The following is a 17,024-nucleotide window of genomic DNA, read 5'->3' on the forward strand; positions in this document are numbered from 1 at the left end:
ATTTAGTCAGGGGCAGTGACCTCTTTCCCCTTAGATTGTCAAATAAAAAAATGACAACAGCCAACACAATAGCTGCATGGTATGACTGAATTAAAATTATACCTATTTTTTGTCAGATAGGCAAAGAATATATCTTTTGGTGTGTTGCAGAATTTTAGTAATTGGTTTATGTGTGCCATGAGATGAAAAAGTTTATACCAACAGCTAAAATATAGTACTATTTCTCCCACAGTTAGAATACATAGGTTTGGGAGCTAAGGATGGAGTTAGGAGTGGTTTTTGTCACTTTTACACCTAGTAATTCATTTATAAATTCCTGGGTTCAGTGAGTTAGGAGTGCTTAGTCCCCAAGGAGGCAACACTTCCTTCCACTAAAGAACACAATCACTGTCATATTCATTGGAACATATAACAAGACCACTCCTGGTCATATGGGGCTCTTCTTGCTAAGCCAACAGGCAGAGAAGGGGTTACTATAGCAGTCTGAAGGACTGACCCTAATTTCCAAGGGGAAATTGGGTTGCTTTTATACAATAGGGGCAGGGAAAAGTCTATTTGAAGCCCAAGGGATTCACTGGGGCACCTCATTGTAATCTTATATGCAGTAATGAAAGTCAACAGAAAATGTCATCAATTAAGACAGTTTTTCATTTTAAAATTAAAGAATGTGATTTAATTATGAGAAAATAAATCTTAGCATCACAAATATGACAAACAATTAAAGATTGTAGAATATTCTAGTTTCTATACCAATCTGGCCTCAGCTTCTCAACTTTATTATTCTATTTTATTTTTTTGGAATTTATCTTCAGATAGAACGGGAGGGAGAGAGGGAGTAAGAGAGAGAGAGAAACATCGATGTGAGAGAGACACATCAAGCTGTTGCCACCCACACGATACCAACCGGGCCGGGGACAAACTGCAACCAAGGTAAGTGCCCTTAGCAGGAACTGAACCCAAGACTCTCTGGTCCACAGGCTGACACTCTAACCACTGAGCCAAACCGGCCAGGGCTCATCATTATTTTTTAATAGTTTATATAAAATACTGGTTTTGCCCTGGCCGGTTTGGCTCAGCGTCGGCCTGCGGTCCAGAGAGACTCGGGTTCGGTTCCCGCTAAGGGCACGTACCTCGGTTGCAGTTTGTCCCCGGCCCTGGTCGGTCGTGCGGGTGGCAGCCACTCGATGTGTCCCTTTCACATCGATGTTTCTCTCTCTCTCTCTGTTCCTCTCTCTCCCTCCCACTCTACCTGAACAAAAAATGGAAAAATGTCCTCGGGTGAGGATAAAAAAAAATAAAATAAAATAAAATACTGGTTTTGTTAAAATTCCTGGCAGCTTAGATTTGATAGAATACGGTAATGAAATAATAATAGCTGCTAACATTTATTAAAGGTACTGTTTGCTAAGTGCTTTTATTTCTTTTTTTATCCTCACCCAAGGACACTTTTGCATTTACCTTCAGATAGAGCAGGAGGGAGAGAGGGGGGAAGAGAGAGAAACACCCATATGAGAGAGACACATCAACTGCTTGCCACCCACATAACCCCAACCAGGGCCAGGGCCAAAATGCAATAGCAGTTCGTGCCCCTAGCAGAATCGAACCCGGGTCTCTCTGGTCCGTGGACTGACGCTCTAACCGCTGAGCCAAATTGGCCAGGACTGCTAAGTGCTTTTCATTGAACTCAATATATTTGTATATGCAGTAGTCTCTGTTGTCTGGGATGATATTCTTTCTGGAAAATTTACCATAGGCATACCTTGTTTCATTGTCCTTCACTTTACTGTTTCTTATCAATTGAAAACCCTCCACCAGCAAAGATTATTACTTGCCTGAAGGCTAAGATGATGGCATATTTTAAGCAATAAAGTATTTTTAAATTCAGGCAGTCCATTATTTAAGACATAATGCTACTACACACTTAATAGACTACAGTCAAGTATAAACATACTTTTTATATGCACCAGGAAACCAAAACTTCGTGTGACTTGCTTTATTGCAATATTTGCTCTATTATAGTGTCCTCGAATTGAACTTGCAATATCTCCAAGATATGCCTGTATTTTAAAGCCAGATTAAAAATCCTTGCCTCTGTTATAATTCCCTGAGACATCCTGAAGAAGTTAGGTATGTTTGAACTCCATTCCTGTTACCCAGCACACCAGCACACTTTGGTTGCCCACTAGTTATCAGCTTGAGTGTCTCTCTTCCCGGTTAGGACCTTGAGGGGTAAGTAAAGACCACCTTTAAATGCAGTTTTGGGATTTCTCTACCGACCACAGCCTGATGTTTTTCTTTTTTCAATTACAGTTTGCATTCAATATTATTTTGTATTCGTTCCAGGCCTGCTGTTTTTCCTAAGCATCCCACATTAACTCTTTTGAAAGACGAAACAACAGCTTAAGTTAATTGACCCCGGATTTATTAACACTAACACCTGAACTACACTTCATAACCTGGAAACTGCTTATGCACTATCTCATTCCATTATCACTATATTTGTCGGGTGTTATCAGCCCATTTGTAGTTGAAACTACTTTTTATTAAATGCCAGTTGTAGTCTGAAGCTTTGTTGCTTGACCCTTGGCCTCAGGATTCTTTCCACTCTACCATAGCTTTCGAAGGAGGAGTTGATTCCTTAAAGGATGGGTACCTTTTGAACAACTGGAGTGAAGAAACAGGAAAAGGCACCCCAGGCCACAGACTGTCCAGGAGGAAAAGTCAAGGAAGATACAAGCAGCACACACTGTGAACAGCAAATTATGGGAACGCCAGCTCCGCCTCTTTCCGTTATCTCGGTAGTCCAAGTCGTTACGCAGCTCCGGGTTTTGCTTCTGGTTCGCGAACCTCTTCCCTTTACCTTGCACTTCCTTCCACCACTCGCTCTGTTCTGCGCCAGTGTCTTCGACGCTCTAAGACGACCAGCAAGGCCCCGAAAGCTCCCATTGGCTCGCCGCCTCCAGGGGCTCCGCCCCCAGCCCCCCCGCTACGCTCTTGTTTCCGTTCCTCGGCGCACAACGCAAAGGCGGCCAAATCCAGACCTACGGCGGCGGGGCAGTCGAGCAGCCGGAAGCGGCCTCTCTTTCCTGGGATCCCAGTGCCTTGTGGGACGGTGGAGGATTCCGCCGGCCTCGGTGGTTTTCCGTATTCCTTTACCTCCCGCCTCCCTTATCAAGTACGGAAGCTGAGAGGGGCCGCGGGCAGCGATGGCGGCGCACCTTAAGAAGCGGGTGTACGAGGAATTCACTAAGGTGGTTCAGGTAAGCTCCGGAAGGAAAGGTCCCAGGACCGGTCGTGGGTAGGGGAGGGTTATCCACGCCCCAGGAACTTTTCCAGAACAGGCGCCACGGACTTGAGTTGAGCGCCGACTATTTCGATAGGCTCTTTGAGACTACACTGTAGTGGGCGTGTTCGTTTGCCGCTACTGTTGTCATTATGATTAAAGTGCAGTCTGGCATTTAAAAAAAATATATGATTAGCAGAAATAAGTAACGTTTTGCGATTTATGAGAATATCTTATCCGTTATCTTATTTTATTCAGGTTACATTAGCATCCTTGTTTTACAGACGTGGAATTAGAAGCTTCTGGAGGGGTACCAGGACACCGAACCGATTAGTGGCGGAGCCCCCTCTCCCCAACTGCGTTACAGAAAAAGAGCTCTGGGACCAATTGGCTGTATGCAAAGTTCTGAGGGGTTAGAAGAGAAGTATACAGAAATCCTCAGCGCCCATTCAAAGCAAGGCGAGGGTCACAGGCTTCATAGGGATTGAACTTTCCATTGGTGGAACAACTCACCTAGAAAGGAAGGCAATACCTTCCTCCTTTGGACTTGTTCAAGAATAGTGGCCCAGCCTCTGTCAGAACACTAGTGATTCTCCCTGTGTCTCCTCGTAGATGTCGCTAAAGTAGAGGTTGATCCCAAGTCATCTCTTGTGTTGGTCTTCACAGACTGTGTGTGTAAACTAATCACTTGAGGATCTTATTGAAATGTAGATTCTACTCAGTAAATATAGTGGGGGGAGGTGTATTTCTAACAAGCCCCCAGTGGATTCCAGTGGATCAGCAACACCCTTAGATCCTTCTTGTAGAGTAGCAAGACTTAGACCACCCAAGAGGAAACTGATCCTTAAACATTTCATTCATTTCTTCAGCAAGAGTTTATTGAGTTAATGAGTGGTTACTATGCATCAGGTATAGTGAAAGTTGTTGAGCTGTAATATCCAATACATGTCCTTTAGGAGCTCACAGGCTCGTGGGAGAGAGAACAGCATATATTTGATTTATACTACATAGAGATAATTGCACTGACAAATCAAGTTTTTCTTTTTTGCTGCTCCTCTTTTTCATAAAAATTCCCTAGCGCTTCATGATTTGACAGTGTTCCTTCTTTTTTGTTTTCTGGACTCATCTTTGAAGCATATCCCCATTGTCTGTAGGCAAGCTAGTCTGCTCCTTATTCTTGTTTTTTCTTAAAATAATTTTGAGATTTAACCTTTTCACTTTTTTCTCTTTTTCATGTGAAATTAGTTTTCCTAAACTTTAGAATGAGTTAACATTAAGAAAAGCTTTTCTAACTTCACAGAGCTCCCTCCTTTGTGGCTTGCTTTTGGGGATTTTCTGGCTCTGTTTCCCTTGCCTGTTTTCTAAACATAACATAAAATGTACCATTTTAAACCATTTTAACCAGTCCACTGGCATCAAGTACCTTCATATTGTTGTGCAGTATTACTTTCTTTCCAACATTTTATTGTTCCCACTCTCAAGACTACTCACCTCTCCTCCAGCATGCCGTGTGTTTGCACATCTCCAAACTTTTGTACCTATTGTCTCTTTTACATAGAATGGTTATCACTCTTTTCTTTCTTTTTCTTCTCCACCCAGTGGATTTATATTTTTTCTTCAAGATCCAATTGAAACCTCAGCAAGAATTTAGTCACCCCCTCCTCTCCTTCTTTGGTACTGTGTTGTACTCATCTATTTGTACCTATCACTTAGTACTGCTGTAATTACCAATGTACCTATATTTCCATAAGTCTGGGCTCTTTGAGAGCAGAGATAATATTTGGTTCATCTCCATATCCCCTGGATAGATCATAGGGCCTGGCTCACTAAAACATTATTGGTGGTTGATCAATTGTAGTTATTGGTTTGTCCTCTACTATACATTCTCTCTAGGAAAAAAACGCTCCTCAGTTTTTGTCAGAACTGAAGCCTGAAGACTGAATTGGTGTGGAATAGGGTGGAGATAGGATTGAACGCAGATTCCTCTGACTTCAGAGCCCTTGGTCTTTTTATCATGCCATGATAGGCAGATCAAGATGTTATTGGACCTACTTTACAGAGAAAGAAACAGAGACTTGGATAAATTAAATGAGTGGCCCAAAGTTGTAGCAGCTAGTGAAAAGCAAAATTGGGACTCATAGTTTTGTCTTCAATTCATTGCTCTTTTTCCAGTTCATAACACTGCTTTGTCCTAAGGCTAGGTCTATTACCTGAGTATATTATTAGGTATAAGAGAAAATTATTTCCATCAAATGAGGTGAAGTAAGGTGTGCAGACTCAGTGCTTTCAGTTAGGTTTTCATGTCTTAACTTTTTTACCCCTTTGCAGCAACAGGAGGAAATTGCTACTAAGAAACTCCGACTAACAAAACCAAGCAAATCTGCAGCACTCCACATAGATCTGTGTAAAGCTGCCTCTCCAGCAGATGCTTTGCAGTACCTACTTCAGTTTGCCAGGAAGCCTGTCGAGGCAGAAAGTGTGGAGGGAGTAGTCAGGGTTCTCTTGGAACATTATTATAAGGTAAGCTGGTCTTGAGGACCTGTTGGGAGTGTGTATAAGGGTTGTATCATGTTTGCAGAATGGGTTAATATTGCAAAATAAACAAGAAGGCATTCATTCAGCAATCTTTTACTAAGTACCTTCCATGTACAAAGCACTGTGGATAGAGATACAGATGTAAATCCTGTCGTCAGATGCTTACAGTATTCAGAGCCCCTGATTGAGATAGGGGTTTCTGCTGGCTTCTTCAGATTTCCCCTTCCTCTACCATAGAACTCAGCACCCTGGTGGTCACTGGGTAAACACTATGTACTAATATGCCTGCCTCCACTGCTCTCCTCCAACCTACCCACACACAGTGCCAAATGTCCATCTCTGGGATTAAACAGTTATAAATATTTTGCCAAATTTACTCGCTTGCTCAGCTGGTGTGGCTCAGTTGGTTGAGCATTGGTCCGTGCACAAGAGGTTGCTGGTTCAATTCCTGGTCGGGGCACATGACTGAGTTGTGGGCTTGATTCCCTGTAGGAGGCATGCAGGAGGCAGCCAATCGATCTTTCTCTCTCATCGATGTTTCTGTCTCTCTCTCCCTCTCTTTGTAAAAAATCAATAAAACATATTTTAAAAAAATTTTCACCCTGGCCGGTTTTGCTCAGCGGTTAATGCATTGGCCTGCAGTCCAGAGAGACCCGGGTTCAGTTCCCGCTAAGGGCACGTACCTCGGTTGCAGTTTGTTCCCGGCCCTGGTTGGGTTGTGCGGGAGGAAGCCACTCAATGTGTCCCTTTCACATTGATGTTTCTCTCTCTCTCTCTCTCCCTCCCCACTCTATCTGAACAAAGAATGGAAAAATGTCCTCAAGTGAGGATAAAAAAAAAAAGGAAAAGTGTCCTCGGTGAGGATAAAAAAATAAAAAAAATTTGCTCCCTTGGCCCTGCTGGTTTGGCTTAGTAGTTAAGAGTGTCAGCCCGCAGACCAAAAAGTTGTGGGTTTGATTCTGGTCAAGGGCATGTACCTCGGTTGCAGTTTGATCCCCGGCCCTGGTTGGGATCGTGCAGGAGGAAACCAATCGATATGTCTCTCTCACATCAATTTTTCTCTCTCTCACCCTGGCTGGTTCAACTCAGTGGTTAGAGCGTCAGCCTGTGAACCAGAGAGGCCCGGGTTCAGTTCCCGCTAAGGGTGCTTACCTCTGTTGTGGTTTGTCTCGGCCCTGGTTGGGGTTGTGTGGGTGGCGGCCACTCGATGTGTCTCTCTCATGTCGATGTTTCTCTCTCTCTTCCTCCCTCTCTCACTCCTGCGCTATCTGAAAATAAATGCAAAAATGTCCTCAGGTGAGTATAAAACATAAATAAAAAAAATTTTTTTTCTCTCTCTTTCCCTGCCTCCCTCTCTTATCTGAAAATCATTGGAAAAATATCCTTGGGTGAGGATTTATTATTATTATTTTTTTTACGTTTACTGATTTATTATGCACTAAAGGCTACAAAGGATGCAGGTGATCATCTAGAGAGAGAGATGAATGTGGCAAGGTCGGGAAGGGTCCTGAGGTCAGGGGCTCTGGTCCTGGTGGAGATGGGGTCCAGTACATAGATGTGTTCACCAAGCCAGATGCTCTCTGAACCCTGTGCTCTTGGCATTGTATTGGAGCCTTCATCCTGTAGACATGATGGATCATTAGTCTCCAGCTCTTCACCCTTCCCGGAGGATAGTGCTGAAAGATCCAAACTTCTAATCATGGCTGGTCCTTCTGGTGCCTAGCCCCATCCTGAAGCTGTCCAGGAGCCCCTGCTCCTGTCACCTCAGGAAATTCCAAGGGATTTAGAAGCTCTGTGCCAGGATCTTCCAGGTGGAAATCGTGCTCCAGGACGCACCAGAGCAGGGAGTCCTCCGCGTGTGATTAGAGGCCTTGCCCCCACTGCCAGGCACCACGCGGCCCACGTGTAGGGCCCTGGGGTGAGGATTAAAAAAATATATACGTACTGCTCCCTTTATTTGTTTTCCTGAAAAATTTAAAAGGATCATAGTATTTTTGCCTAAATAATTCAGTAAGTAGCTCTAAAAAAGGGACTTAAAAAACCCCAACCATCTAATTGCATCAAGTAAAATGAAATAATTATTTAATGTCATCAACTGGTCCATGTTCATATTTCTTTAGTTGTTTCCAGAATGCCTTTTTATAGTTGATTTGTTCAAATCAAAATGCAAACTGTCCATATATGTATGGCCTTTGCTCTTTTTAAAATCTAGAACAACTTTTTTATTTTGTTGATGTTGACCTGTTGATGAAACTTGATTAGGTGTTTTGTAAAATGTCTTGTTTTCTGAATTTGTTTCCTTCTTTGGGGATTGACTTGCCCCTTTATTCCCTGTGTTTACTATGAAATGCAAGTGAGATCTATTTGTTAGATTCAGCTTAAGCATGTTTTTGAGAAATTAAAAAAAATTTTTTAATCCTCACCCAAGGATATTTTTTTATTTCTCTTTAGACAGAAGTGGGATGGAGAGAGAGGGAGAGAGAGAGAAGCATTTACGTGAGAGGGACACATCCACTGGTTGCCTCCGGCATGACCCCAACCAGGACCAGGGACGAACTGAAACCAAGGTACATTCCCTTGGCCAGAATTGAACCCGAGACTCTTCGGTCTGCGGGCCGATGCTCTAACAGCTGAGCCAAACCGGTCAGGCTGTAATAATACTTCTAAGAGCAGTTAACATTTACATAGTTTGTTGGAGTTTATAAAACTCTTTCCACATGTAATATTTTATTTAATCTTGATGACAGCCCCATTGTTATCTCTGAATTTCAGGTAAGGAACTAGGTTTAGAGCAGTTTAGTATCCAAGGTCACCCAGAGAAGTAAATGGAGGGTCTGGATTTGAATGTGGGTTATTGTTTTTTCTCCCGACTTTTTGTTATGGAATATTTCATATGGAACATTTCACACATGCGCATGCACGCATACACACGTAGAGAGAAAAGTTTAATTCCCGTGTACTCATTATCCAGCTTTAACAATTGTTATTTCATGGCCAAAGTTGTTTAATTTCCACCCCTCCCTATCCTCACTGTTCACTCTACTTCCTTTACTCTAACCCTCTCCACCAGATTCTTGTGAAAACGAATCCTTGGCATCTTTATCATTTTATTCTTGAATTTCAGTGTATATCTCTGAACAATAAAGACTTTTTTAAAACAATTACCGTACCATTATCATATCTAAAAAAAATTGAATTCAGGTGTTCTGATGTCGGGCCCCACATTTAACCATGTCATGTTACTTACATTAGTCTAGCTGATTCTAGCCACAAAAGAAATGAAGGAAGGATGCCAAATGGGTCCAGTTCTAGATTGAGGATCATAGCATTTTTTACCCTTTATTTTGTTTTGTCCAGAAATATTGTATCTGGTATTTTGGTAGATAAATTACTTTGGCTTCTGCTTTTCTTTTCTGTCATTCTGTGGTTAGGCAGCAGTATCTGAATAATGAGGGGTTCTTCACTTACCCTACTGTGGAGGATGTAGAACTATGAGACATGTTCCTTGTCCCTTAGGGCCTAAAAATATAGTTGATAGACGAAACAATATATGTAGCATATAGATAGTAAAAGCTAAAGTTATTTATTTTTTTATTTGCTCAAAATGTTTGAATATTAACTCTGTGCTGGGCCTTGTGCTTCATATTGGCGATACACAGATGAATAGATGATCCCTGATCTGAGTTTACTTGGATAGATAAGACAATACATGGATAATAACAATACAGTGTTATAGGTGCTCTGAAATCTGGGACAGGTTATGATGTGACCTCAAAGAAGAGAGTAATCATTCCATTTGGTAGCATGGGTCTAGAAAGGCATTACATAGCAGTAGTGATACTTGCAGAGTCTTACAAAACAGATTTTGGCCAGTTGGAAAACAGGAGGAAAGGCATTTTAGAGAGAAGGAGCAGTTGTGAACAAAGGCTTGGAGGTATGAAATAACCTGTCACATTAGAAGACATGTAAGTAGTTTGGTTCGTACAGATTTTTTTTTTTTTTTTTTTATCCTCACTGGAGGACATTTTTCCATTTTTTGTTCAGATAGAGTGGGAGGGAAAGAGAGGGAGAGAGAGAGAGAAACATCGACGTGAAAGGGACACATCGAGTGGCTGCCACCCGCACAACCCAACCAGGGCCGGGGACAAACTGCAACCAAGGTACGTGCCCTTAGCAGGAACCGAACCCGGGTCTCTTCGGACCGCAGGCCAACGCTTTAACCGCTGAGCCAAACCGGCCAGGGCTCGTACAGATTTTTTTGAGAGCTCTTATTAGAGACAAGACTAGAAAGATTGAAAAGGGTACAATCCTGAAGGGTGTTGTGTTCTACCTTGTGAGTTTTATTTTAGACATGTCACACTGGGCCCAGTATGGAGGCTGGAGGAACTGGATGAGGGAAAGATAGGAGTTAGGGTGACCATCTGGGAGACTGATAAGTCTTTAGCAAGGTGATGAAAACTTGAACCAGGACAGTTTTAGTGGTGAGAAGTTATTAAGAAGGCTACCCTGAAGGCAGTTTTTTTAAAGCATAGGTGTGAAGGAAGTGATTTACTGTTTCAGTAGAAGAGGTGCTAAGCGATTATTTGAGAGAATAGAAGAATTTGAGTAAAGTGTCCAGATGGATAAAGAATGTCACTAGGTTATATACTGATCTTTTAATTCCCATTCTTTCCTTCTTGCCTCCCTCTTATTTGCTAGGCTTATTACTTCTGCTTTCTCTGCAGCTTCCTTGTGTTTGGAGGTCTGTGACTCCATTCCAGACCACTGAAAGGCTTTATAGCTCTTCTGTCCTCTCTCATTGCAAGATTAGGGTGTTTGACTAGTCCATTGTCTCTGAAAGACAATTACTTGATTCTGTGATGTTATTTCAATGATTTGAAGTTAATAAGAAAATTGGCTTTTATCTCTATTCAAAACTGAATTCAGCCCTGGCCGGTTTGGCTCAGCGGTTAGAGCGTTGGCCTGTGAACCAGAGAGTTCCAGGTTCGGTTCCCGCTAAGGGCATGTACCTTGGATGCAGTTTGTCCCCGGCCCTGGTTGGGGTTGTGTGGATGGCAGCCATTCATTGTCTGTCTCACACTGATGTTTCTTTCTCTTTCTCCCTCTTTCTCTCCCTCCCGCTCTATCTGAAGAAAACAACAAAAAACCCTGAATTCAGAATCTACCTTTATTCTTCAGTCTGTCTTATCCCAGGAAATGGCACCATCATTAATATAGACTCTTAAATAAAAAACCTGAGAAAGATCCTTCATAGCTCCCTCATCTTCACTCTTCCTCACCAAGTCTTGTTGATTTTACCTTATAATTTTGAGTCCATCTACCTCTCTATTTCCACTGTTACCTCAGTAATCCAAGTAACTACCATATTTTTAAAACTTATGAAACTTATGAAATATAACACAAAGAGAAGAATACATAGAAAAACCTCATGCAGCATATTGATTTACCACAACACGAACATAGCATGTAACCCATAGGCATGCCATACGCACCCCCTCAAACTCCTAATTATTTCTGCCCCCTTTCTCAAAGGTAACCAACACTTTTAGGGTAATAACTGCCCCCCCCCCGCCATTTAAACCTATACCCCTATAAACAACAATTTATTTGCCTTTTTAAAAAAATATCATATACTTAGAGAATACATTATGTATCTTTCATGTGGTTTTTGCTCAAAATCCTATTTGTGATATTCATTCATATTATTGACTATAACGATAGTTCATTCATTTTTACTACAGTATAAGGTTTTTTTTTTCAATCCTCACCCATGGATATTTTTCCATTTATCTTCAGGTAAAGTGGGAGAGAGGGAGGCAGGGACACAATGTGAGAGAGACACATCGATTGGTTGCCTCCTGCACAAACCTGACCAGGGCCAAACTGAACCACAACTGAGGTACATACCCTTGGCTGGAATCGAACCAGTGACCTTTTGGTGCAGGGGTCAACGCCCAACCACTGAGCCACACTGGCCAGGCTGTTTGCTTTTCACACATGGAATTGACTTGTGTGTATGTTGCTCGGCTATATAGAAATCCAAATGTCTTAGCACCTTTTAGTGAAAAGGATGTTCTTTCCTCATTGCTCTGTAGTACTACCTTAGTTGTCAGTCAGTTGTTTAAATATGGAAGGTATGTTTTGGGGCTTTGTCTATTCTTATGCCAATACCATGCTGTCTTAGCATAACATTAGAGTAAATTTGATATATGATAGGACAAGTTCTCCCATCTTGCTCCTTTTTTTTTTTTCCCTTTATTGATTTCAGAGAGAGAGGAAGGGAGAGGGAGAGAGAGATAGAAACATCGATAAGAACCCTAGCCTGTTTGGCTCAGCGGTTAGAGCGTCGACCTGCGGTCCCGAGAGACCCGGGTTCGGTTCCCGCTAAGGGCACGTACCTCGGTTGCAGTTTGTCCCCGGCCCTGGTTGGTCGTGCGGGTGGCAGCCACTCGATGTGTCCCTTCACGTCGATGTTTCTCTATCTCTCTCTTCCTCTCTCTCCCTCCCTCTCTATCTGAACAAAAAATGTCCTCGGGTGAGGATAAAAAAAAAAAAAAAAAGAAACATCGATGAGAAAGAACATCTGTTGGCTGCCTCCTGCATGCCCCCACTGGGGACTTGGCCCACAACCTGGGCATGTGTCCTGACTGGGAATCGAACTGGTGACCTCTTGGTGCATGGGTTGATGCTCAACCACTGAGCCACACTGGCTGGGTGTGATATTTTTATTTTTTAATAAGTTTTGAAATCAGCTTGTAAAATTCTGCCCCCAAACAAAAATATTTTGTTAGGATTTTGATTTGGATTGCATTAACTGTAGTTCAGAGAGAGGTTTTGAGGATTGACATTTTATAATTTTGACCTATCCATGAACATGGTACATCTCTATTATTTTAGTATTATTTTACAGTTTTTTTTTTGCATAGAGGTTTTGTACATCTGTTAGTTATTTTTATATATTTAATGTTTAATGTTATTGTAAATAATAAAATTTTTATTTTCTCAGAGTATATAGCTGATATTCAGAAATGCAATTGATTTTTGTTTAGTAATCTTATACTTAACAACCTTGCTGAAAGTTCATGTAACAATTTTAATAAATTATGTGTAGATTATTTTGGATTGTCTACAAGCAATCATATAAGCATATAATGTCTTTGTGTGATGTTACTATAATGATACCAGTAATCTTTTAAAATTATTATTATTGTTATTATTATTTTGTTACTCTTCACCCAAGGATATTTTTTCATTGATTTTTAATTAGAGTGGAAGGGAGGGAGAGAGAGAGAAATATTGATGTGAGAGATTGGTTGGTTGCCTCCCATATGTGCCCCAACTGGGACTGGAGGTCGAACCTGCAAATCAGGTATGTGCCCTTGACCAGGAATTGAACTTGAGAACCTTCAGTCTGGGGGCCAACACTCTAACCTCTGAGCCAAACCAGCCAGGGAATACAGCTGTCTTTTTTTTTTATTGATTTTAGAGAAAGAGGAAGGGAGAGGGATAGAGATAAAAACATCAATGAGAGAAACATAGATTGGCCGCTTCCTGCATACCCCCACTGGGGATTTGGCCCAGATGCTGGTCATGTGCCCTTACCTGGAATTGAACCAGTGACCTCTTGATGCATGGGTTGATGCTGAACCACTGAGCCATACTGGCAATGCCCCAGCTATCTTTTGATTAAAGTTTGCATGGTATATGCCTGTTCTGCCCTTTATTTTCATCTATTTTGATAGCCTTTTGTTTTAAATATGAGCCATGAAAACAACGTGTAGTTAGTTGTTTTTATATCCTCACCCAAGGACTTTTTTGCATTTATCTTCAGATAAAGCAGGAGGGAGAGAGGGAGGAAGAGAGAGAGAGAAACATCGATGTGAGAGGGACACATCGACTGGTTGCCACCCACACGACCCCAACCAAGGTGGGGGACGAACTGCAACTGAGTTATGTGCCCTTAGCGGGAACTGAACCCAGGACTCTCTGGTCCTCAGGCTGACTCTCTAAGCTCTGAGCCAAACTGGTTAGTTTTTTTTAATCACCCGAGGACATTTTTCCATTTTTTTTTCAGATAGAGTGGGAGGGAGAGAGAGAGAGAAACATCAACGTGAAAGGGACACATCGAGTGGCTGCCACCCGCACAACCCAGCCAGGGCCGGGGACAAACTGCAACCAAGGTACATGCCCTTAGTGGGAACCAAACCCAGGTCTCTTCGGACTGCAGGCTAACGCTCTAACTGCTGAGCCAAACCGGCCAGGGCTTACTTCATTACATTTAATATAGCTATTAATATATGTGAGTTTAAACCTACCCTTTTTTGAAATTCTTTGTATATGCCTTACCTGCTCAGTGTTCTATTTTTCTCTTCTTATTTCTTCTTTTTATTTTATCCTCACCTGAGGACATTTTTGCATTTAGCTTCAGATAGAGCAGGAGGGAGAGAGGAGGGAAGAGAGAGAGAAACATCGATGTTAGAGAGACACTCTGAATGGTTGCCTCCCGCACGACCCCAATTGGGGCTGAGGACAAACTGCAACTGAGGTAAGTGCCCTTAGCAGGAACTGAACCTGGGACTCTCTGGTCTGCAGGTCGATGCTCCAACCGCTGAGCCAAACTGGCCAGGGCTGTCTCTCATTTCTTGTCATCCTTTGGGTTGATTCTATTTTAAATTCTTTCTTCCATCTCTCTTTATTAGCTTGGTAGTTATACATCTTTTTACACTTCTTATACTGGTTAACCTAAATACCACAACACAAATTCTCGGTTTATCAAAATCAGATATTAAATGATACTTTTACCTTATTTGGACAATACAAGCACTTTAACTTCATTTATCCACCTTTCTGACTTACATGTGAGTGTAATTGTATATTTTCATTCTCCAGGAGACTTTTTACTTTATTTTTTTCCAGTTTTATTGAGTAATAATGGACATAATCACTGTATAAGTTTAAGACATAAGAATGTTGGTTTGGCCCTGGCCGGTTTGGCTCAGCAGTTAGAGCGACAGCCTGCGGTCCAGAGAGACCCTGGTTCAGTTCCCACTAAGGGCACGTATCTCGGTTGCAGTTTGTCCCCGGCCCTGGTTGGGTAGTGTGGGTGGCAGCCACTCGATGTCTACCTTTCATGTCGATGTTTCTTTCTCTCTCTCTCTCTCTCCCTCTCTCTCCCTCCCACTCTATGTGAACAAAAAATGAAAAAAATGTCCTCGGGTGAGGATAAAAAACAAAAAAATGTTGGTTTGGCTCTGGCCGGTTTGACTCAACGGTTGGAGTGTCGGCCTGCGGACCAGAGAGTCCTGGGTTCGGTTCCTGCTAAGGGCACGTTCCTTGGTTGCAGTTTGTCCCGGCCCTGGTTCGGTCATGTGGGAGGCAGCCACTTGATGTGTCCCTTTCACGTCAATGTTTCTCTCTTTCTTCCTCCCACTCTCTCTGAACAAAAAAATGGAAAAATGTCCTCGAGTGAGGATTTAAAAAAAAGAATGATGATTCGATTTACATATATAGTGAAATGATTACCACAATAGGTTTAGCTAATAACCATTATCTCGTATAGCTACAATAAAAAGAAAAGAAAAAATGTCTCCTTGTGATGAGAACTCATAGGATTTACCTTTTTAACAACTTTCCTATATATCATATAACTGTGTTAACTATAAAGTCATCATGCGATATAGTATATCCCTAGTATTTACTTATCTTATATAATTGGAAATTTGTACCTCTTTTTTTTTTTTAATCCTTACCCAAGGATATTTTTTCATTTTTGTTCAGATAGTGTGGGAGGGGGAAAGGGAGAGAGAGAGAGAAACATTGATGTGAGAGAGACACATTGACTGGCTGCCTCCCATAGGGGACCTCACCAGGACCAGGGATGAACTGCAAATGAGGTATGTGCCCTTGACCAGAATTGAACCCTTGACTCATTGGTCTGCGGGCTGATGCTCTAACTGCTGAGCCGAACTGGCCAGGGCAAAATTTGTATCTTTGGACCACATTCCTCCAGTCCCTCCCACCCTACCCTCTATGTCTGGTAATCACAAATCTGATATCTTTTTCTGAGTTTTTTTTCTCTTTTCTTTTCAGATTTTATATTAAAGTGAGATCATTGTCTTTCTCTGACTTATTTCACTTAGTATGGTACTTCCTAGGTCCATACATGTTGTTGCAAATGGCAAGATTTCATTTTTTTTTTTATGGCCAAGTATTATTCCACTATATATATATAATTCCACCATACACTCACACACACACACACATACACATACATAAATATATACCTATATGTTCACACTCACATACCACATTTTCTTTTTCCTTTTGTCTATTAGTGGACACTTAGTGTACCTCCTTTTCTTGCTATTGTAAATAATGCTTCAGTGAACACAAGAATGCATATATCTATGTGAATTAGTTTTGTATTTCTTCGGTCAATACCCCAAAGTGGGCCCTGGCTGGTTTGGCTCAGTGGTTTGAGCGTCGGCCTGTGGACCAGAGAGTCCCGGGTTCGATTGCCGCTAAGGGCACATACCTCAGTTGCAGTTTGTCCCCAGCCCCGGTTGGGGTCTTGTGGGTGGCATTCAGTCTATGTGTCTCACACTGATGTTTCTCTCTTTCTTCCCCTCTCCCTCTGAAGATAAATGCAAAAAAAGTCCTTGGGTGAGGATAAAAAAAAAAAATGAATATTCAGAAGTGGAATTGCTCAGTCATAGGATAGTTTTGTTTTTAATTTTTTTTGTAACCTCCATACTGTTTTCCATAGTGGCTGCACCAGCAATCCCACCAACAGTGCATAAGGTTTCCCTTTTCTCCATGTTCTTACCAACACTTGTTTGTTGATTTATTGATTATAACCATTCTGACAGGCATTAGGTGATATCTGATTGTGGTTTTAATTTGCATTTCTCTGATGATTAGTGATGCTCAACATCTGTTCATATGTCTATTGGCCATCTGTCCTCTTTGAAGAAGTGTCTATTCAGGTCCTTTGCCCATTTTTTAAGTGGATCGTTTTATTGGTTTTGAGTCATATGAGTTCTTTATAAATTTTGGGTATTAAAACCTTATGAGATGTATCACTGGCAAATATCTTCTTTCATTCAGTAGGTTGTCTTCTGTTTTGTTGGTTTCCTTTGCTGTAGGAAAACCTTATTATCAGAATTGAGATGATTCAAATCTGAGCTGCAGTCCCTACCAAAGTCTG

At 41.7% G+C, this 17,024-nt stretch overlaps 1 protein-coding gene across 4 annotated transcripts in view; it reads left to right on the top strand.

Annotated features, from left to right (window-relative positions):
• The first annotated feature begins 3,112 nt into the window (after positions 1-3,112).
• INTS4 (integrator complex subunit 4) overlaps positions 3,113-17,024 on the top strand; it is a 94,813-nt gene continuing 80,901 nt past the window's right edge. For 3 of the 4 annotated variants that reach the window (XM_036258274.1, XM_036258272.1, XM_036258273.1), the window contains exons 1-2: positions 3,114-3,260; positions 5,612-5,803. In XM_036258274.1, coding sequence (XP_036114167.1) covers positions 3,207-3,260; positions 5,612-5,803 — 246 coding nt within the window. In that variant the 5' untranslated portion in view covers positions 3,114-3,206. Of the gene's footprint in view, positions 3,261-5,611; positions 5,804-17,024 lie in introns of all 4 variants that reach the window. The other variant, XM_036258271.1, reaches the window with a different exon arrangement.

Source organism: Molossus molossus, unplaced genomic scaffold (genome assembly GCF_014108415.1).
Source record: "Molossus molossus isolate mMolMol1 unplaced genomic scaffold, mMolMol1.p scaffold_m16_p_13, whole genome shotgun sequence".
NCBI classification, from domain to species: Eukaryota; Metazoa; Chordata; class Mammalia; order Chiroptera; family Molossidae; genus Molossus; species Molossus molossus.